We start from the raw sequence: 23482 nt of genomic DNA on the forward strand, positions 1-23482 counted from the left end.
TGAATTAAGTCAGCCAGAACTTAGATTCTTAGAACTTGGGCCTCTGCAAAGAACAACTCTGTTCCATTTTGCCATCTACACATTACCACACCTCCATGGCACTTCCTCTCTCACTCCTGGCAATAGCACAGCCACACAGAGCTTTCTTATTCATTCTAAGACATTCTGCACACTATCAGGCATCCATGCTTTCCCAGTGGCAGAGTAATGATCCCTGAAGATGCTCTAATCCTCAGAATATGTAATTATGTTGTCTCATGTAGCAAAGGAACTTTGCAGATGTAATAAGGTTAACAACCTTGAGGTAGATAGATCATCCTAGATTTGTCAGGTAGGTGCAGTCTGATCACATGGGTCCAGACAACCAGACAGATGTCAGCGTGAGAAGGACACTATCTGCTGTTGCTGGCACTGAAGACAGAGGAAGGAGACCACGAGCCAAGGAGTGCAGCCTCTTTTAGCTGGAAAAGGCACAGAAATGCATTGTCCCTAGAGCCTCCATAGAGAAATGCACCCTGCCAACCTTGACTTTAGCCCATTAAGACCCATGTTAGACTTGGGATCCACAGAATGATAAATAAGTTCATATTGTTTAAGCTACCAAGTTTGTGGGAATTTATTATAGCAAATACAGTCCTATATGTATTCTTGCCACCTAAAACACTCTTCCCTGCCTTGACTACCTGGCCAACATTTTGTTCCTTTAGGTCTCTGTTCAAATATCACCTTCTCTATGAAGACATCCCAAGGGCCACTCTTCTGTCAGGTTCTGTGGGTCACTCCAGCCCCTTTGTTCCCAAATCTCTTTATATTCACCCCAGTTGGGCATACTGTGATTACTGTTATAAACAGAACTCCATCATCTTCCTATACTACTTTCCTTGGTGACAGAGACTATATGTTTTCATCTAAACACTGGGTCTATCTTGCACGTAACAGATACTCCATGGTATCTGAGTGAACGAGGGAATGTTTAAAAAAACTGAGGTCACAGGCTTTTAAAAGAAGTCAGGGCAAATATGAAAAGAAATCAGGCTAGAACAATGTAAAACTATTAGTAAAATACCAAAATATGATCTAAACATCCATTTTTCTAAGTTTATAATCTGCCATGAATCACTGCTACACTAGTGTAACACTTAGGGGGGAAAATGAATGAGCGTTTAATGAACTCTTACAAATTATCATCCTGCTAAATTTAACTACTGAGTAGGAGGGGGAAATTCTCTTTTCTGTGATGAGCTTTGCACTCTCCACCTCAAGTCGTGGGTGACAGATTTGGGGTTCCTAGTGCCCTTGACTTCACCTTTAGGGTGTGGTTGGCCAATTCAGGGTCTCCTGGAAGACTTGTTACAATGTGTTGTCTGGGGTCCTACCCTAAGAGCATCTGATTCAGCAGGTCTGGAAGGTGGCTGTGAAGTTGCATGTTTAACACATTTCCAGTGATTTGGAAGATGCCAGCCAGAAAACACACTCTAAGAACCACTGATCTAGGGCAAGGCTTACCCCAGGCCTCCGGTTCTGACCACTCTGACTTCTCTGGACAGTCAAAGGAGTCCTCACTTCATCCAGGCACTGGCCAGCATCCCTTGGCCAAAGTACCAGGTAAAATGATTTCCTTCCTCCCCTCCCCCAGCACGAGAGATCTCTCTTATGGAACGGAACTCTCATTTCAGCTTCAGTTTCCCCAGCGCTAATCCTCTCCCGCTGACATTGCAACACCTCTCGCTTGACTGGAGCCCAGAGGCTGATCATTAAAACAGACCAGCCATGGCATCCAGGCCCTGGGAAGCAGTGGGTTATCAGACAACCCAGGGAATCTAACAGCCTAGAGAGCAGATCTGATGAGATCACATTATAATTGGGCAACTGTGTCCTGAATGCTTTGAGCTTAACTCAATCAGAAAGAAAATATTAACTTCTTTACATAGAAACCAAACGTTTCTAAATGGGTGAACCATTTACATAGAAATAAAACATTTCTAAGTGGGTGAACTGTTTCTAAAATATAGCTAAAAATTCCCTCCTGATTCTGCATGGCCTAGCAGTATTATTTACATCTGGAAACAAGGCAATAGTAACCTATTCTCATTTCTCAGTGCTTAGATTGACTGTGCTCTTTCAGACTCAAGATGGTCAAACTCCTCCCCAAAAAAGGCACCCCACACACTTGCAATTCCTTCCTCCCCACTTCCCCCCGCCCCAGCAAACAAACAGACAAACGAAAACAGTGAGATAAAGCAGAGGTTCTGAGAAAGAACAAGGAACATCATCCCAGAGATTACGGGGGGTCGAGCCTAGCCAGAGCACAGTTACCTGCAGAATGGGCAGAGGGGCAAGCCAGAGTCTCTCTCAGACTTCTCACCAATGGCTCCCCAGGGCGGGTGGACAAAGATCTTCTATGGCTCTGATGGACATCCAAGTACTTCATGACTGGGTCAGTAGGGTACCCACCAGCCCTAGATCACTGACATTTGAGGCCTTAGACATAAGGGACCTGGGCATCAAAGCAAAAGAGTCCAAATTTCACTGCATTCCGAACTGCAATAAATTATTTTTCGAACTGGCTGCTTTTTGTTCTCACCTATCCAGCATTGACCTGGGCAAGAAAGCCTTACTTCCTGGGAGTTAAACCTGAAATGGGCCTTGCGGCTTTTAGGCCTCTGAGGATTGAATATTTACAGCTGCATTTCAGCTCCACGCTCCGTGAGTGAATAAGAAATGTGAATTTTTGCTGTTGATTCCCAATAGTCCTGAATTCATAGAACTGAACTTTCCAGTCATTTGAATAATATTTTTAAATGTATTCAACATTACATTCAAATTCCCTTCCCAGGATGATGTTTTCATTCCAGACCAGCCACCACCGACCTCCACAGTCGGCAGAATTTTCAGACACGCATAAATGTAAGTGCACACACAGCCATTTACCCTGGTGAAATTTCACGTACACAGGGGGATTATTTTTAGTTAAGGAGCCCAGTCAAAACTTTGTATAAAGCAAAATCAAGCGAGAGCGAAATTGGTAGACAAAGTGATGATGTTCTTATTTTTTTCATCTATTTTTATATTCTTTTCTAGACATTTCTAGACATGAGTCAAGAGCCGTAAACGCCTTAATGGAGACAGTTTTGATGATAATGGTGGCAACATCAGTAGTCAAGTTATTTCCTGTTTTGTTCAATATAAAATCCATATGTAGACAAGATCACATCTATCAGATAATTGTCACTTTCCAAACATGTCAGAGAAAGTTAGTTTGCCTATCTGGAAAAGGGAAAAAACAAAGCATTCATCAGATACATAAGTATCAAACAAAAATTACTGATCATCTACTAGAATGTATTACTTGCTAAGGGTTGAGACTTGGTGTGTCTTTTCGATGCTGTAGCCCTGGCACCTACAACGATGACTGGCACGTAGTAAGTGCTCAGTAAAATCCAAGCTTACACACTGCAGTGTGGCTAACTAATCAATATGCTAGACCATATCAATCAGCAATTGCCACAATCATCCACAGATCATATAATAATAAGCATTTCTTTCTTACACGTCTGTCGGTTGGTTAAGAGTTTGGCTAATCTAGATTGGCTTCAGCTGGGTTCTGGTCAGCTCTCCATGTCTGTCATCCTCTTTGGGTCCACCAGAGCCTGAGCAGTGATCTTCTCCCAGAGAGAGGGAAAGGAGTCCAAGAGGCCAAGCCAAACCACAAGCTCCTTTCAAGCTTCTGCTTTTGTGTCTGCTAATATCCCACCAGCCAAAGCAAGTCACATGGCCACACCCAGCATCCGTGAGATGAGGAGGTACACTCCTTCCATGGAGGTAGAGTGGAGAGGGAGCAAGTGTCTCCCATAGACCAGCATTTCCAAAACTTGAATTAGGTTCTTTCCTTTCATTTTAAAGAAAACAAAATTCCTCAAGGACCTCTACGTTTGGCCAGTTATTTTTATTATAATTCACTTAAATATATAGAAATATAAAATGACATATATACCTTGCACTGGTAGTCTTACACCACTATTAAAGCAAATGTACGAACTAAACCCAGACAAAACTGCAAAGCCATTAAAATTCAAAATACCATTAGTGCATATAAAGGATTATGATGTTTCGTTGAAACCAAATGGCTGCTTTCAATTTGACTTCAGTGCTGACTTCTACGGTCCAGTTTCCATTGCATTCATTGTGCCTACCCTGCTACATGCCATATGAAGACCCCATTTCCCAAACACTTTTCTCTCTTCTAAAAACAGCACCCAGTGATATCATTTGGTCTGCACTTGATGCAAACACAGTATTTTTATATTAAGCCTGCTTTTATTTTTTCTCATTAGACCATGACAATTAATTAATTTCTATTCAGAGCCAACGCTTCAGAAAACCCAATGCGCCAAAAATAAGAGAAGGATTAATTCTTGTGGTGTTAAGTATCATCACATGATTCAGAATAAGTAGATAAACGGCCATATTTTTAAGACTATTATTTAAATGAAACCTCAAAATTTTTAATCACTCATGGGAAACCCCCAGAGAAACACAGACCTCAGGTAGAGAAACACCGAGAAAGCCCACCCTCTCCAATCTACCGCTTTCTATCCACAGTGCATTATAAAGCCACTCTGAGCACACCCTCGTGTTCTGGGATCCACACCTCCATCTGCCGCCTCTCCATTGTTATTTAGAGTTACCAAAATGTCCACCACAACCCCAAGCCATGCTCTAAAAACTCGAAAGTATTCTTGATAGACTATCTAAGACTAAATAGCCAAAAAGATTAGGAAGAAGGAGGCCTGCAAAATACACCGTCATTTCGTCATCATGGGTAGACAGCTGTCAATGTCTGCCTTCCCAGCATTCACCAGAACTACCCTTTACCCCTGCTTGCAGTCTGGGTGGGCCTTCTGGTTATGGGATAGACAAAATGACCCAGCCAACTTGTTCTTCCAGGAATTTGAATCTCCAGGGAAAGAATGTCCGGATGGAAATGACTATAGCTGGTTCATCCTGTTGTGAGTCCTGAAAAGTCTATCCCTTAGTTGCTCAATATTCAGAACCCCAAAACTGCCCAACCTCCTTTCTTTTTTTTTTTTAATTTTATTTTATTATATTATGTTAATCACCATACAGTACATCCCCAGATTCCGATGTAAAGTTTGATGCTTCATTAGTTGCGTATAACACCCAGTGCACCATGCAATACGTGCCCTCCTTACTACCCATCACCAGTCTATCCCATTCCCCCACCCCCTCCCCTCTGAAGTCTTCAGTTTGTTTCTCATAGTCCATAGTCTCTCATCCAACCTCCTTTCTGAGGCCAAGTTATACACCATTCATGTTTTTCCTTCCATTTCAGGGGCTGCAGGATGGCCTTCCAGTGGATTCCTTTTTGGCTTAAGTAACCAGAGTTGGTTTCTGTACCCCAACTGATAAATATTCTGACATGAATTTCTAAACATAAACAATCTCAAACAAGGCAATGATTACACGAACAAATGCAACTGTGTTTGCCTTTAGGTTCCCAAAACAGAAGTGATCTCATCTCCAAATGCTGTTTATGCTGTATATTCAGCTGCTGCAGCCCTGGGATTAACTCTTCCTCTTCCTCTTCCAGCCCAGAGCTCTAGGAGCTCCCACCAACAGAAGAGAGCACTGACAAAGGTCACTCGCCCACATTGTCAGGGCTCAGGGCAAGGGTCACTGGATACTTGCGTCAAACAGATTTATGCTCCTCTAACCCATTCCCAGACCCCTCAAATGGGTGCACTGGGGCAAAGAAAGCTGAAGAAGAGCCAATGGATAGTTTGCCACACCTCCCTGGCACAACTAGGTTCAGGTCTTCCAAATGCAACTAATACCTGCTGAATCACTTTATATTCTTTCATTCTTTGTTTGAACATTGTTCCCTCCCTTCCTCCCTTGTGGAGCCCTCTCCACTTCTACAATTGATACAGGTCAAAAGCAAACACCATTCCACAGACAGACAGCCCCTTTGGGATAGGGAATAAATCTCACTGACTTTCAAAACATCAGGGTCAATCACAGAGTCTGCATGCTCGATGAACTTGTTCGTTTTGCAGGATGACTGACATCAATTACGCCTTCAATCCCAGAATGTACATAGGCACTTCTGGATCACCACTACTACTACCATCATCGTCATCATCATCATGGCAAATACTGATACAGCCTCTACCCTGTGCCAGGCTCTGTCCTAAGAATCTACGTGTATTAACGTCTGATCTTATAACAGCCCTAGAAGGTAATCACTATCATCATCCTAATTTTACAAATTAGGAAACAGTCTAGAGATGTTAGGTAACTTGCCCAAGTTCACCCAGGTAGAAAGTAGGAGAGTAAGGATTCAAAAACAGGCTATCTGGCCACAGAGTCCCTGCTCTTGGCTACTATACTGCACTGTTCTGACAAGAATATGCCAGTTCAAGTTCACTTCAACGCCTGAAGAGTGGAGACCCTGCCTTTATTCTCCATACCACCTGCTATAGCAGGTGCCAATTAAATGGCTCAAGATGGACACGTTTCACTCCTATTCCTTCCAACACCTGCTACAAAGGGACTCAAGAAACACTGAAGGAAAAACATGACACGTGCATTATAAACATATTGTACCCTGAATACCTCAGATGCCTACCCAGTCTTATATTCATAAATTACAGCTATTAACCAAGTCCACTGAGAGACACTTAATGAAATGTAACACACATTAAGCCAAAGCTGAAGTCACTCTTGGAACAACTTATTTTTGGATGACATGAGAATATTTATTATTTTTAATTTTATACCTAAAAATAGACAAATGGAAGAAGATACAGGTACTGCACTTCTATAAGATGATGATGATGATTTTGAGAAGGAAAGGCTTTTTATAAATTGTGGCTTGATGGGAATTGAAACAGAAACTTCAACACCACTTATTGTCATTAATACTGCAACTAACCAAGGGGCACCTGGGTGGCTCAGTCACTTAAGTATCAGACTCTTGTTTCCGCTTAGGTCATGATCTTGGGGTTGTGAGATCGAACCCCACATCAGGCTCCGTGCTGAGTGTGGAGCCTGCTTGGGATTCTCTCTCTTCCTCTCCTTCTGCCCCTCCCCCTGTTCAGCCTCTCAAATAAATGAATAAATCTTTTTTAAAAAATACTGCAGGGGTGCCTGTGTGGCTCAGTTGGTTAAGCATCTGCCTTCGGCTCAGGTCATGATTTCAGGGTCCTGGGATTGAGACCCTCATCAGGCTCCCAGCTCGCAGGGAGCCTGCTTCTCCCTCCCCCTCTGCCCTTCCCCCTGCTTGAGTGTGCGCACTCTCTCTCTCTCAAATAAATAAAACCTTTAAAAAAAAAATACTGCAACTAACCAATTAAAGGAAAAGCTAAATCAACAGCACTCAGTACAAGTAAATAGACACATTTAAGAGATTAATCCTAAGATAGTTCAACTTAGCAAAGTTGGCCCTTAAGAGCGAAATAAAAGGAAAAGAGTTTTTTTAATTTAAGTGTTCTCTAGAAACAAAATATCAAAATTAAAAACAATTTCTAAATATTTTATTTTATCTCTTGCATGAAATACCAGAAAGCATCTGTACTTCATTTCTTGTGAAATGTAATTCAACAACTTCTGAGTTTTATCTCTCTCAGTTGTCCCATCCTAGTAAACAGCCAAACACCTGCACAACTGCTCAAGCCAGCAGAGGTACAGAGAAGGGAAAAATACATATATATATATCCTTAGCCAGCTAGCCACACTCTCTGACAACTAAGCCAAGTTTTTTGCTTTACTGATGGTATGATATCCACAAAATTACCTGCCAAACAGGAACACACCCTTTCCGTCACAAATGTTTGAGCCAGTGTCCAAAGTTAATCAGTGGCACTGGGAAGTGCCCTTGCAAAGTGTCCAGGACTGAAGGATTCCCTTCATAGAAATTCATCCTTTATTCTTTGGTGCTTTGTTTTTCTGTACACGTGTCCTCATCTGCTCATGCACCCACCCATTCAACCAGCATTTACGGAGAACCTGGGCCTGCTTCAGCTTGAGATTTCTTCAACTGAATCCAGCCTATGATAAAATATCAGATACAACAATTCTTCCCAGCCTAGCAAACAACCAAGAAACCACAGGCAATGGACTCCACAGCCCTGGAAAAATGAAAAAGCTAACAAGCAGAATGGGCTTTGGGGCCTGAAGGGGGAGTGGAAAAAAAGAAAGAAACAGTTGGAAAGATGCTCTCCAGTCCCAAAATAGAAATGCTGAGAGGTCACAGCAGATTTCAATCTGCTAATCTGCAGAGTCACATTACTTTGTTCTGATACGAATCAGAGCGGTATTGTTTCATATCCGCCATGTATTTCCACTGCCCCAAACACAGGCACCACCTCCTGATAAAGCCCATCTGCAGGCTACCTGTTACCTCCTGGGAAAAGAGGGGGTGAGACAGAGGGATAGTGGGTGGGCTACCTGTTACCTCCTGGGAAAAGAGGGGGCGGGACAGAGGGATAGTGGGTGGGGTGGGGCTGTGAACAGCTCCAGGGACCACTCAAGCCCCTGCCCAGCTACAGGCAGAGCTCCAAGGAATGTTAACTTCAAACCTGTGGGAGGTTATTCCTCCAAGTTCAAATGCATAAATAACAACGCTGAGGGCTCTCTCGAGTGATTAAATGGGAAACACCAAGGGCAGGGGAGGGGCATTAGTCTTTTGGAACTCAGCTTCTGCCCCTATCACCTGCATTCTAACTCTTGACCCCAACTCCCCCCCGGGGCTACAAAAGTTATCTATTGGACAGCTAATATTACAAACATCACCACCACCCTCCCTCAAAAAAACAAAGAAACAATCCAGGACATTTCCACCCAATGGCATTTCCAAGTAGATAGTGTCATGGGGTTTTTCTTGACAATTTTAAATAATTTTATAACTATGCATGGCTCTCAATTATTCGTAGGAAGATAAATAAGTCTCTAGAAAACCCATGAGCATTCTTTCAGCTATTAGTTTCATTTTCTGTACCCAACACACAGTTGCTAACAAGAGGTACAGAGAGTCATTTTTTTTCACATTCCCTTTCCCTGAATGATCAGGCCAATAAATACTGAAATGATCAAAATGCAGGCAGCACAGAGAAGTCCAAAAAGAAACATCGCAGGTCACATAATCTGGAATTACCATGAGGACATAGAACTGGAAATGATTCTTGCCTCATGAAGGCCAGCACCCTCCTCACTCCTCCTAAAATGTATTTTATGAATTGGGTGGTGGTTTCCTAGGACCTTATGCATTTGCTGTGAAGATCAGTTTAAGCTTTTTGCCTAAAATGAGAGGTTTGTATCTCTCATACCACCTTGCCATTAATTAGAGCTTTGTTCAGTAGTTCTAGAATCTTTACTGAGCCCCTACTCTGTGAGTGGCATGGCTCTGGACCTGGAGGACACAGCCGGAACAAGACACAGCTCTGCCCTTGTGAAGTTTAGGACATAGCCTGAGGGGCAATCATTAACTACATCAATAGCTATTTAATTACAATTGTGACCCTAGTTTTTAAAGAATACAACTTGTGGGGCACCTGGGTGGCTCAGTCGTTAAGTGTCTGCCTTCGGTTCAGGTCATGATCCTGGGGTCCTGGGATGGAGCCCCGCATCAGGCTCCCTGCTCTGCTGGGAGCCTACTTTTCCCTCTCCCACTCCCCCTGCTTGTGTTCCTTCTCTCACTGGCTGGCTCTCTCTCTGTCAAATAAATAAATAAAATCTTAAAAAAAAAAAAAAAAGAATATGACTTGTGAAAAACATTTCCTTTCAAGACTTGCAGTTTGGGAGAAGAGGGAAAGTCAGCAGTGAGCGTTAACCTCTCACTGTGAGGCATGTCTGAAAAGGAATCTTCTACCTTTCTTATACTCTGAGAAAGTGACGAGTTTTGTATCCCCAGTCACCTGTGCAAAATGCACAAAATGATGTTAAATCAAAATATTAAAGAAAAGTCTTCAACCATTGCATATTTCAGAGAGTCCTCCTATGCACAGCCCCAAATTATGAAGGAGGCATTGGCCTGAGGCTTGTCCTTGATGTAGTCCTTCTGGAGCTCCTGTAACACCTTGTTCTGACCCCCTCTGACCTCCTCCAAGCTCTACCCCTCTCCATCCATCACAGGACACCTACGCCCAAGCTCATTTCCACTAATTCCGGCAGAAACATTAGAGGACAATGTAGGTATTAAGTGACAATGGCCTAGGTCTGAATTATTTGCATTTTAAAGGAGGATTCCAGGGGCGCCTGGGTGCTTCAATCAGCTCAGTGTCTGTCTTTGGTGCAGGTGCTCAGCGGGGAGTCTGTTTCTCCCTCTTCCTCTCCCTCTGCCCCTGCTCATGTTCTCTCTCTCTCCCTCAAATAAATAAAAAAATATCTTAAAAAAAAAAGGGAGGATTCCAGGAGACTAAGAGAAATTTTTCAGATTCTAGAAATTAAAATGATAAAATGCTGTCTGCTTGACCCAACAAATCTTCCCTTCCGTAGAGAGTCCTCCAAACTGTTTGTGCAATCTTAACCCATAAGGAGAAATGGGTCCACTCCCTGAATTCTCCCTCGCATACGTGCGAACTCTTATTTCTATTTGTGCTTATTTCGAGCACACTAGCCTCTAGAGCACCTAAGGTGACAGGGAAGCATTTGAAGCTATTTTATTTTATTTTATTTTATTTTATTTTATTTATTTTAAGTCAAAAACTTTATTTCAAAAATCCTCATAAGCAAAGTTAAGTTGGGAAAAAGAATTCATAGTATACATGACAAAAGACTAATTTAAAAAGGGAAAGTAGGAAATGGGGCCAAGGGTATGAAAAGAATGCTGAGGAGAAAAAATAGCAATTGATTGGTAAGTATCTTAAAAGACGCTCATTCTCAGTATTGATATTAAAACAACGGAAAGCGTGGCACATCCATACAATGGAATACTCCTCAGTAAAAAGAAATGGACTGAAGCACCAATATACACAAGCATCTGGATCAATCTCTAGAGATTATGTTGAATAAAAAAAGCTAACACCAAAAAGTTGAACACCTTGATTGCATTTGTGTCACGTTCTCTCTCTTTTTTTTTGTTTTATTGAGATGTAATTCACATACCACACATTTCACCCAACATATACAAGTCAGTGGGTTTTTCTTTTTAATATATTCACAGTTTTGCAACTATCACCACAACCTATTTTGAGAACATGCTCACCACGCCAGTAAGAAAGCTACCTACCAGCAGCCCATCCAGTTACCACCCCCCTTCCCAAGCTTTAGACAACCACCAGTCTACTTGCTGTCTTTCTGTGTTTGCCTACACTGGATCGTTCTTACAAACAGAATCACGCAACACATGGTCTTTTGTGACTGGCTTCTTTCACTCAGCATGTTTTCAAGGTTCCTTTATCCTGTGGCCTGCAGCCGTACTGCGTTCCTTTTTATTGCCATTCCAAAATGTGGTAGGGAATCAACAACCAATTCTCCAATTTTCAGACTCTTTGATTCTCTGACACCAGCTGGGTATCCTACAGTTAAATTCAATTCTGACACTAACTACTAGAGGTAGCGTCGGACTCCACAGGTTTTTTATTTTTATGGACTACCATGTATTTATTTATTAACTTTTTAAAAAATTCTAGTATAATTAACAGAAAATGTTATATTAGTTTCAGGTGTAAAATTCTCTCCATGACTCAGTGCTCATCACGATACATGTACTCTTAATCCCCATCACCTATTTCACCCGTCCCCCCCATCCTCCTCCCCTCTGGGAACCAATTTCTTCCCTATATTAAAGAGTCTGCTTTTTTGTTTGTGTCTTTTTTCATGAAGCCATTTTAAAACAAAAACAGATTCTAAATCGGCAGTCTATCGGGACACCAAACTCAGATCACAGATCATTGGAAAAAACGTATCCAAACATTTAACTCTGCTATGGCATTTTTCTCATCCTTTAACTGTGTTCTTTTAAGTGATACAGAATCATTCTTGTCCCAAACACACACACACACACACACACACACACACACACGCACGCACACAACTGCCCTTATATGACCATGATATAATTTCCCTTCAACAAGGACTTTCCAGGAAGAGACTCTCATTAAGTACGATGAGGAGTTTTCTTTCTGAATCATCACAACCGCCTCCTGATACCTGGTATTTTGAATTGTGAAATAATATAAACCAGATTTTAAAAGTTAAACACACATCTTTTCAGCAGCCTAAGCCGTATCATTTGTACGCACTCCTCCTGATTAGAGAAATCCGTACTCAGGACCACATTCCACATACTGGGTCACCACACCTCACAGTCCTGCAGCAGGAACCAGCCCAATGAAAGAGGGAACAGAAATACAGACTATAGGGCTACACCGAGCCACATCTAGCAAACAGACTTCCCCTTTCATGTTACAGGGCCTGCGGCTCCTGCCCTTCTACCTTTCCTCATCTAATAATATTATTTTCCATCTGGCTTCACAATGCCAGAATCCTTCCCATCACATGCACCACACCTGTTCTGTTCTGGAGAACTGCATTTACATTTCCAGTCCTCCACTTTTACCTGTCTTGTTCTACACGATTGGCTTTATTTTCCGGTGTTTTACCCACAATCCCACATGAGAACTAATTTCGTGATCTACCATGATCCAAAGCCCAAAATGTTTAAAGGTCAGAGAAATGCCACTTCGTGCATTTACATGCCAGGTATGCTCTGGAGAAATACATCAGGCTCATCAAGAGGCTGGACACCAAGTGACAGGTGCCAGGCCAAGAGTGATCAGGGAGATCTCATGCTCCAGCTTAAATCCACCTGTGGCTGTCCAGTACAGCCAGAAAAAATTCCACTCTTTACATGGCCTACAATCCCTGGCTGACATGGTCTTTACCTTCATCTCCAGCCTCAGTGCACATCCTATCCCATTTCTCTCTTCAAGCCACTCTGGCCTCTCTCCTATTCCCTCACATAAGCCAAGTTGTACTCTGCCACAGGGCCTTTGCACTTGCTGTTTTCTCTGTCTAGGATGTTCTTCCCACTACTTTTAAAAGGCTAGAGCTGCTTTTGTCTTGGATCTCAGCCTAACAGTTATCTTCGAGTCCCCAGAGAGGCCTTCCCTGGCTACCCAATCTAAAGTCACCTTCCTACCCCAGCCCGGTTACTCTCAATTCCATCACCTTGCTGAATTTCCTTAAATCTACTTATTATTTCTGAAATAATCTAGTTTTTTTTCCATAGTAGCTGTCCAATAATATTTGCATGACAAGATAATTAATTACTAAATTAACTTGTGTTTCTTCTCTTTGTATTTCTCTCTCCCTTGTTCTGTGAAAGTAGTCAAGCCAAACTCTCTTGGAAAAATCTTGCTTTTCAAAGTTCGAAGTGAAGTTTCTAACAAGATATTTTCCTTCCTGATGCTTTCCCCCAAAACCTGAGTTCACTGAAGATATTAGCTAAGTGCCCTTAAAGACAACAAAGGGATACGAGTAAAAATTAACTGACACTGGCAAAAAGAGAATGGAGTGTGGCAGAGATAGCTGACCAGCCACTGAAGATTCATATTCCTTTCCCATGGCATAGAACTGATGCTGGAAAGTGGCCGCTTAGCCACAGACACATTTCCCAGCTCCCCGTGCACCTAGGTGAGGCCGTGGAGTAGTTTTCATCAATGGAAAGTGAGAGGAAGTGTTGTGTGTCACTATCTGGCCAAGAGTTTCATCCTCCATATTCTTTTCTTCCTTCCACATGGTGGGAAGCAAAGGACTTTGAGTCCCTGAAAGATGGTGAATTTGTAAGATGGAAATATCCCAGGGCCCCGAGTCAGTGCCTAGAGGGGAGCTGTCCAGCCAGAATATCTACAGTCAACAGTGCACGAGGAAATAAAATATATTTATTATGTTAAACAAAGGCATATGGGTGTGTTTCAACAGTTGTCCACCATGGCTAGAACAAGTTGGCTGGGGCTGGAAGACAAAATGAAAGGGAAGGATCTTACCACCCCCTAGTGACAATGTCCTAAGGACACGGCAAGGTGTGTGTGTTTGTGTTACAGCAAGAAGGTCTGAACTCTATGCCCAAGTCCCAGTATTTGCAATTAGAGGCCTTTTATTTGTGTTCCAAGTACCTTAACCATAAGCCTTCTCCATTCTGGTACAACACTGATAAGGAAAAGGGCCTCCAGAACAGCTAAGATTGTATTTTCAGTAGTCTGGAAGATGAGAGCTCCAAGTCAAATTTAAATTAATTTTTAAAAATAAACATGTAATATTTCTTACTTGTCTAAATTTTGGGACTGAAATTTCTACCTGCTACATTAGTTGAATAAATTAATAGAGATTAGCAATCCCACAGTCACAAAGACCAAAAAGCAAAAATAAAACACTCTTAACCCAAAAAAGTATAAAATTAATGAAATTCAGGGGCGCCTGGGTGGCAGAGCGGTTAAGCGTCTGCCTTCAGCTCAGGGCGTGATCCCGGCGTTATGGGATCGAGCCCCACCAGGCTTTTCCGCTATGAGCCTGCTTCTTCCTCTCCCACTCCCCCTGCTTGTGTTCCCTCTCTCGCTGGCTGTCTCTGTCTCTGTCAAATAAATAAATAAAATCTTTAAAAAAAAAATTAATGAAATTCAGCTAACCGCCATTCATCCCTGCTTGTGTTCCCTCTCTCGCTGGCTGTCTCTGTCTCTGTCAAATAAATAAATAAAATCTTTTAAAAAAAAATTAATGAAATTCAGCTAACCGCCATTCATCTAATGCCACAGCAGAGAGAATTTGCTGATTGGAGCAAGCACGTTGGGGGAGGTTGTGCAAGATGACGGGTGTACCAAAGGTCCTGAACTCACCTCCTTCCACAGACCCACCAAATCCTGATGCACATGGAACAGTCACCTCTAGAAAAAGACCTGATCACTAGCTGAGCAGCTGCTTCACATCAGCAAACAAGAAAAGAGCCACATCAAGATAGGGAGGATAGGCGGAGACCTGGTTCCACCATAAACTCCACCCACGGTTAAGCAACCCACAATCAGCAGGGAATTCAAAATCCAGAGCCTTTCCCTGAGAAACAAAGAGTCTGTATCCCACGATAGGCACCCCAGTTTTGAAGACCTGCACCTGAGAGAGACAATCCCCAAAACATCTGGCTTTGAAAAGCAATAGAGTGCACACCCACAAGACCAAAAGGCCATAGCAAACAAATGCTTATTGAAAGGCTTGCCTGCAGACTCGCTCACCCAAGGCCCAGGGCAGGAGCAGCCGTTTGAAAAACAACCAGACTTCTTGTCAAAGACAGTCATTTGCTAATCTTAAAGCCTCTCCCTGAGGGGACAAGACCTATCGGGGTACCCTCTGGGATGGAGGCGCTGGTGAGCACCATTTTTTCCTGTTCTCCCTCCCCCTTGCTAAGCCAGTGGGGCCTTTTCTTTCTTTTTTTCTTTAACTCCAGACTTTCTGTTTTTCTTGGCAGTTGCCATCTTTACCTTCCAAGCAGCAGGTGCCACCTCTTTTTTTTTTTTTCTTTTTCCTTGGAAGGTGCCATCTTCATGTTCTCCCTCTGACACACTCTGCAGCACCAGTATCTCCTAGAGTGGAGCTTTTGTACACATCTGGTGTCCCAGATTTTGCAGCTTCAGCCAAGGGGACACCCTTCGATCGCCTGGCTGTGGAGTCCGGCAGGGTGGAGGGGATGACTTGCATTCCTAGGTCCCATGGAACTATAACAATGGGAAAGAGTTCTTGGCAGGCTACCATCCCCAGGGTACTGCGCAGAGAGCAGACTGAAACACACTCCTGGTCTGTAAAAGAAACCTAGTTGTTTGTCTTGGAGCTTCAGGCTGAGGGGCCGACTTCAGGTCTGGCACACATCTAGAGGTCACCAAGGAGTTCTCAGGGAATGCAGACTGCCAGATGCCATCTTTGTGCTCTCCCTCTGCTTTGCTACGCTCACAGGTGTTTCTCAGAAAGGAGCTTATATACTCATTTGGAGCCCCAATTTTTGTGACTGTAGCCTAGGGGACACCTCCAAATCACCCGGTCTAGTGGCCAGCAGGGCTTATGCTTATGGTCCCATAGGACCGTAGATATATATACTGTCTCAGGATCTGACTTCCAATTGGCTTGAATCTAGGTACTGACTGATATCCTCCCCTTTGGGACGTGGTCAGGTTTTGGCACATCCCCAACAACTGGGAGCTATTAAAATAAAATAGACTGCTTGGATAATCACAAAGATTCAAGAAATAACCAAGAGCTAGAGCAGAGTTGAACAATAAATTTCATTGCCTACATGAGGCCACTTCTTCAAGACTGTGAAAGGAAGCTGTTTCATCTAATACATAGAAACAAACACAGAGAGTCAAGGAAAAAGAGGAAACAGAGGAACACGTTCCAAATGAAAAAAACAAAATAAAACCTCAGGAAAAAACCTTAACGAAATGGAGCAAAGTAATTTACCTGATAAAGCGTTCAAAGTAATGGTCATAAAGATGTTCACCAAACTTGGGAGAAGGATGGTGGGGTAAGTATATTGATATTTTGATATTTTTAAAACACCTTTATCTGTATTCCTGATGCACACTATTCAATTATTTAACAAATATGTATTGAACACCTCCTATGTGCCAAGCACTTTTCTACAAGCTTGAGATATATCAGACAAATCTAACAAAAATACCTCCCCTACGAAGCTTAGACTCACACAATAGTGAATATATATATATATATTGTTCATTGTTTTTAGAATAAACTGAATTGATGTATAAAACTGGTAAGATGATAAGACTTGGTTAGATTGGTAGTAACTTTCTAATATTACATAAAAGTAATCCATGTTATTTTTAAATTGTTAAATAAAAGCTCTGATTGCCAAATGAAACATACTGTTTTTGATTTAATGTACAAACAAAAACCAAATGGGGCCCTTAGAAGAAGTCAACATTAAGAAAACTTGACATAGACAATATAAATTGTTACTGCTGTTAGGTAAAATAAAAATAAAATATATGAAGGGAAGGACAATTTGAGGACAGTTTTGATGGGGAAAAAATAACCAAACAAAAAATCTTTGATATAAAAAGTCAGATAAGAAATGCAGTTCTGAGGGAGGTTGAGACCCCAGTGTCAGTTAAGAATACTTAATGCCAAGACTCTACAACCACTCAAAAAACTCAAGAGAAAATAGGCCAACCTTTCCATAAGGCCCAATGTCATGGGTCATCTCCACAGACCACTCCCAAAGGGAGAGAAGGGAAACTTAAGTCAAATCAAAAGAGCCCCGGAGTCAGAGCACAGCAGCCTCCAAATTAAGAATGTGTCTGACTAATAAGAACAGAAGTGCTTTGCCCTAGGGCTCAGGTTTGAAATAATCACCTTTTGTTATCCTGCCCACCTTTACTTTATTTCTACTCCCAACAGACAGAAAGAACCCTTTTCTCCTTCTCTCCTATATTCCCAATCTCATTCATTCAGGTGGTTACAATTATAATCTTTCAGGGGCGCCTGGGTGGCACAGCAGTTAAGCGTCTGCCTTCGGCTCAGGGCGTGATCCCAGCATTACGGGATCGAGCCCCACATCAGGCTCCTCCGCTATGAGCCTGCTTCTTCCTGTCCCACTCCCCCTGCTTGTGTTCCCTCTCTCGCTGGCTGTCTCTATCTCTGTCGAATAAATAAAAAATAAAATCTTTAAAAAAAAAAAACAATTATAATCTTTCATACGTTAAAGACACCTAAGTCCACAATCCAACCAGATCCCCATCCTGAGACCAAATTCTGATTTCCAGATCGACATCTCCACTTGAATGTCTCACAACACATGTTTATAACATCCAAAACTGAGGCCATTGTCTTCCCCAACATAGCCTGTGTCTCCTTCAGATGTTTCTCACCAGTAGCCTCACTATCCACCCAAAAACCTGCAGTCAGCCTAGGTATTTCCCCTCTCATTTCCACTTACATAAAAGCAATCCCCAATTTAAACAGTTGTTCCTCTGAAATTCCTTTAATACCTGCCCACTTCTCTTCATCTCCACTTACCCAATAGGGACCAATTGCTCAACCCAAACACACCCAAGGTTGCCAGAGCTCGGAGGACAAAGTCCAAAATTCTTTACGAAGTCTATAGTGCCCTACCCTCTTCTAGCTTCTTCATGGTCTGCCCCAACCTTTTTCAGGTTTCTGGAAGGTACCCATTTTCTTGTCATCTCAACTTTCACATATGAGGCTCCTGCTGCACTGATTTCTCTCCCATGACCATTCTCCTCTTGGCCAGCTCATTCATCTGTCTCAGCTCCCTGGCCTCTCAATACACATCAGGTGAGGTCTCTATACTCTGCTTCCATTGCACACTGTACTTTTCCTCCCTCCCATTTATTATAATAAATATAATTCATTCATTATGTAGTTATTTGTTCACTGTTTTCCTTGATAGATAATTTCAAAAGGGAAGAAACTGTGTTTGTCTTGATCCCTGTTGACACATAGTAGGAACATGATAGGTAATTGAAGAATGAATGGATAAACAACCTCATTTGCACTCATTCTGTAGGATTCTCTCTGCTCTGAACCTCCGCTCTTGGCTCAGCCTGTCCCCTGTGACGGCAACAGTTCACCCTCAGCACTCTATTAGTAATACACTAAAACAAACCCTCCATGAGTCCTTACAAATTAACCCAGAATCACTCACCACCCCCACATAACTTCAGATCATGAGTCTGCTTCCTCATTTGGATGTCCATCTCCTGAAAGGTAATTTCCATGTAATCCATGTACACAAAATCAGTGTTAAGGTAAGATGGTAACTCACAATAATGCTTGATAACTATATGGTGTTGCATACATTTTATTGCATTACCCATATTTAGCTTATTATCCATAAAGGTTAAATGCCTTGTTCAAGATCTCAAAGTTAGTGATGGAGCTGGTACTGGAATCCAGTTTCCTAGACTCCCTGCCCATGGCTCCTGACAACTGGTTGAGTCAGCCCTGTGCTGAGATCTGGGGGAAAGAAGTTTACCCAAGAAACACCCTACAGAGTGAAGGGCCACGTCACACCCATGGCCATAATTGAAATTTTAGTGGTATCTAAGGAAGGGGGTTTAGGGACAAAAGATATGGATAAAAGGGGTTCCTTTCCTACACCATCATCTTCTTGTCTTTCAACACCCAGTTCAAATGTAACTTCCTTCTCTGAACACTCCCAGGACTAACTGTGTTGCCCCCTTCAAAAAATATTGACTGGGTTCCATGCCCCTTGGTAAGACCCAAGAAAACAAAAAGATTGGGACTCCTGGCCCCCCCAAAGCCTGTGGTCTCCCCCAGAGCTTGTCTAATTCTGCTCCAGCACACATCTTACTGAGTATGAGTATTTGTTTATCTCCATCACTGAATTGAAAGGGTTTCAAGGCTAGAGACTTCATCTCTCCCCCAGAATGCCTCCCCCCCACTCTGAGTTCAGAAGAAGTATCACAAAAGGAAAGAGATGAAGGAGGAAGGGCAACAATCAAAGGTAAGTTTCGTGGTTTCACATAAAACCACAGGAGCCAGGACATTGGGCACTAGCTTCCTCCATCATAGGTTTGACTTTGTGCACAGGCATTTTAAACAAACTCCTAACTCCCCACTCCTTGGTAAGTTCCCTGAGGGTAGGAACCACATCAATCTAATTGCTGGAACCACAGTTTATCTAGCTTGCTCAAAGGTCACAATGTTCTACACATTTTGCAGAACTTAAATGGAATTCTAACCCATACATTAGGAAAGAGTTACTACATAATATGTGTTCATGTGATATGAAATTACAGCAGGAAACACACAAGCCCACAAAAATGAGCTGTTGAACTAAGCAAGATCATCTGCTTTTGCATATTAATGTTTTTAAATGTTGCGACTTCTTGTTCATTCATTTTGACATCTGCTAGTGCTTGCTGGCATAAGAAGCCATGGTAGTCACCTAACTTAATTCCATTCATTAGTTAACGTCTTTCTTTAACATTTGGAAAATACCATTCTTTGAGGCTGGGAAACAGAAAATTCCCATTCATGAAATCAACATTCTGAGGAAGCCTACATTGGGATTCATGGCTGTGAAAAAAAAAATCTCCTAGCAGTTCAGCCATTGACAACTCCATTTTTGCTGTAAGTGCCCAACAAAGCCTTCTGAATGCTGTAGAAGCTAGCAGGTGACCACAGCATGCTAAATCACATTGGCCTGGATCCCCAGAAGGAACCCTAAAGAAAAGATAAAGATAGGTCCTATGTCCTAAACTCAAATCCTAACCAAAAAACAACAATGTTGTGGTCTTAAGTTGTTGACCAAGTAGCCTCCACCCACTGGAGATGACCTCAGTCCACCTAAGTTAGAAAATCTTTTTTCTTAGAGGATAAGTGATTTTCTTGACATTACAGATAGAGATGAAATAACTAAAACTTAGTATATTCTTACGTTAAATTTAGGACTAAGTTTCTTACCATCAGGATACTCTGAATACATTTGACATTTAACTATTTATAAATTCTGAGAATATCTAACATTTAAGAATCTGATGAATTTTCTTTGTAATTTCAATTTAATATGTACATGACTTTAGACTTAACAGCCCAAAGATGAATGTGCATCATTTAATTTAGTATTTATTCATTTATTTAATAATTATTAGGCACATTCTTTGTACCCAGAACTTGAAGAATACAAAAGAGTTAATATAGCATTTTAGGGCTAAAAGGGCCCTGTTCTAAAGAAGTTTATGTACCAGTGTGTTATGGGTTGAATTGTGCGTCCCCAAAACTTCCTACATTGAAGTCCTAATGCCCAGTATCTCAAAAAGTGATCTTATTTGGAAACAGAATCATTGCAGATGCAATTCAATTAGGATGAGGTCATACTAGAATAGGGTGGGCCCCTAATCCAATATGACTGGTGTCCTTCTAAAAAGGACAGCACCTTAATCTCTGATTTTGAAGCTCCAGAACTGTGAGACATTAATTTCTGTTGTTTGAAGTCACCCCGTTCATGGTACTTTGTTACGGCAGCCCAAGCAAACAAATACGGCTGGTTCGTTACCCCTTGCCTCTTAGCTCCAAGCACAGCTTTCTCTTTTCTGCTCTGTGATGCCGAGGCTGGGACTGCAAAATTTATTTCATTTACTCCCTTGTCAGCTGGTGTCTCCTATGGCTGTGCCAACACAAGGCCCTACAGGGAGAGTGGAAGGCAAGAGGAGGGAGAAGGGACTTCTTTCTGGTGTCTAGTTTCTGCTGACATCATACCCCAGCTTTTCTCTACCCTCCCAACACCAGCCACCCCAAATCCCCTCAGATGTGCTAGCAGCTGGGCCACACCCACCTGGCAGTCAGACCCCTCTCTGCAGTCCCTCAGCAGCCAGACTTCGCACCACCCCAGGCCCAGCCCTGCCCTGCAGGGCGCCTCCCCAGAGCTCCTGGTTCTCTTCATTCTGCCCTTTTCCTGCTACTTCCCCTGGGTGACTTCAGCATTTCCTTTTGCTCTTTCAGATTTCCAGCACGTGTGGAACCAATTCCTTGTATGAAATCCCTGCTATCTGAATTACCTAGTGTGGTCTTGGGTTTTCTGACTAGATCCTGACTAATTTAGTTTGCAATCCCCATGAAGAGACAAATATATAAGAATTCAAAAATATAAGCAAGTCAAGATTTACAATAAATAGTGTTAGTAATGGTACAGGTAAACATTCTCAATTTGATGTTGCTGAGAATATAAATGAATTCATATTTTCTGCAGGGGAGTTTGGCAGAATAAATCAAAATGTAAAATATACACAGTTTGAGCCCCAAAATCCCATTCCCAGAAATCTATCTTAAGAAACTAATCAGAAAAATGCTCAAGATTTATATACAAAATGCCCACTGTAATGTTGCTTATAATAGTAAAAAAAGAATCTAAAATAAAAATATCAACAAAGAACTTGTCAGTTAAATTATTTAATACACGTGTACACACACACACACAAACACACAGTGTGTCTTGGGTAACTATTAAAATAATGTAGGTCTGTCTTTCTCAACATGAAAATATATCCATATTACAGACTGTTAAGTGACAAAAGCAGATTTCCAAATACCAGCTATAGCATGAAAACAAAATATGGAAAAAACAGTAATTATTTCTGGGTAGCAGGAATTCAGGTGATCAGGCAAAGTGCCCATCGCTGGGGGCAAAGAGAAGTGTTCTATTAATAATAATCACAGGAATACTTAGAACACTGTTTTAATGTCAATACATACATTTTTAAGAGACCCAAATACATAAAATTTGAAAATTCCAAGTATTTAGGAAAAAAAGTAACCACCCTGCATTTATATTATTTAATCCAAATTTACAAGGGTATGCATTCTTTGATTTTTCTTATTTCTATTATTTCTCTTATTTCTATTATTTCTCTGTTACTTTGATTTTTCAAGGTGATCCTTATTCACTCAACAGCAAAAACATAATTAGCTCATTCATATGGTAGTTCTTTATTGATGTGTCTAATTTGTCAACCAAAGGGGAACAGAAAGCGGCCTAGAGTCAAAACTGCTTTAAATACTTTACCAATCTACTGTTTAAACAGCTAACACAGTATCTGCAGCTTGCAAAGAAACAAAGAAACAATGGAATTACCTCCTGAGACACAAACTCCTCACGCAAGGCAAGAAACATCCTCGTCCAGCCACATGGACAATGGAATCTATAAAAGAAAAATGACTACTGCACCCAAAATGCAAAACTGGGTATAAAAGTCCAGTGAGTGCTTTTGCTCCTGCCCTGGGTGTCTGCAGCTCACAGGCTGCCACTTCCCAGTCCCATGAATCTTTAGAACAGGCAGGAATGGCTGCTTACTGGGAAAAGACCACCGCCCCCTTACGTGAGCCCTCATCTTCGCTCCTTAATACAATTTCACTCACAAACCCCAAGTGCATACTAGAAATCTAAAAATAACATTGCTCATTGGAATTTAAAGGCTCAAAACTGAAAATTTCCCAGGCTTCACTCCAGTAATATTGAAAATGCAGATTCTTTTTTCTACACCAACAGAAGCTTGGGGAATTGGGACTAAAGGCAGTGAGGTCCAGGAATCCATCTGCTCCATGCTATCCTGGGGAGAAGCAGTCAATGCTATTTTGGAAGTTTCAAAATGCTTGGCAAGAGTCTTATAAAAGAACACAATGAACGCTAACATAACACCAGAGAAGTATCCAGGAACCAAAAACCACAAACCAGGTAGAATGAACCCAGGAGTCTTCAAGTCACCTGTAACAACCCTTGCATTTTGAGGTTTTACAGATTTTAACCAGCATCCTTTTTCCTGGTGGTAGTTCACTGATCATACAGAAGAATAAATTACAGCTTTAATTCATTATTTTCCCCATCATAATTTATTTATTTATTTTTTTTTTTAAGATTTTATTTATTTATTTATTTGAGAGAGAAAGAGACAGCCAGCGAGAGAGGACACAAGCC

The 23482-nt window shown here is 41.7% G+C and overlaps 1 protein-coding gene across 11 annotated transcripts in view; it reads right to left on the reverse strand.

The window, feature by feature from the left end:
• NCALD (neurocalcin delta) overlaps positions 1 to 23482 on the reverse strand; it is a 405829-nt gene that overhangs the window by 328139 nt on the left and 54208 nt on the right. For 4 of the 11 annotated variants that reach the window (XM_034668388.1, XM_034668400.1, XM_034668392.1 and 1 more), the window contains one exon: positions 22643 to 22709. The exons of the other annotated variants lie outside the window; for them this stretch is intronic. Coding sequence is in view for 1 of the 4 variants with exons in the window: in XM_034668401.1 (XP_034524292.1) it covers positions 22643 to 22709 (67 nt within the window). In the remaining 3 variants the exon portion in view is untranslated. Of the gene's footprint in view, positions 1 to 22642; positions 22710 to 23482 lie in introns of those variants that run through there. 11 annotated transcript variants of the gene reach the window in all.

The sequence above is a fragment of the Ailuropoda melanoleuca genome, chromosome 9, assembly GCF_002007445.2.
Source record: "Ailuropoda melanoleuca isolate Jingjing chromosome 9, ASM200744v2, whole genome shotgun sequence".
Lineage (NCBI taxonomy): Eukaryota > Metazoa > Chordata > Mammalia > Carnivora > Ursidae > Ailuropoda > Ailuropoda melanoleuca.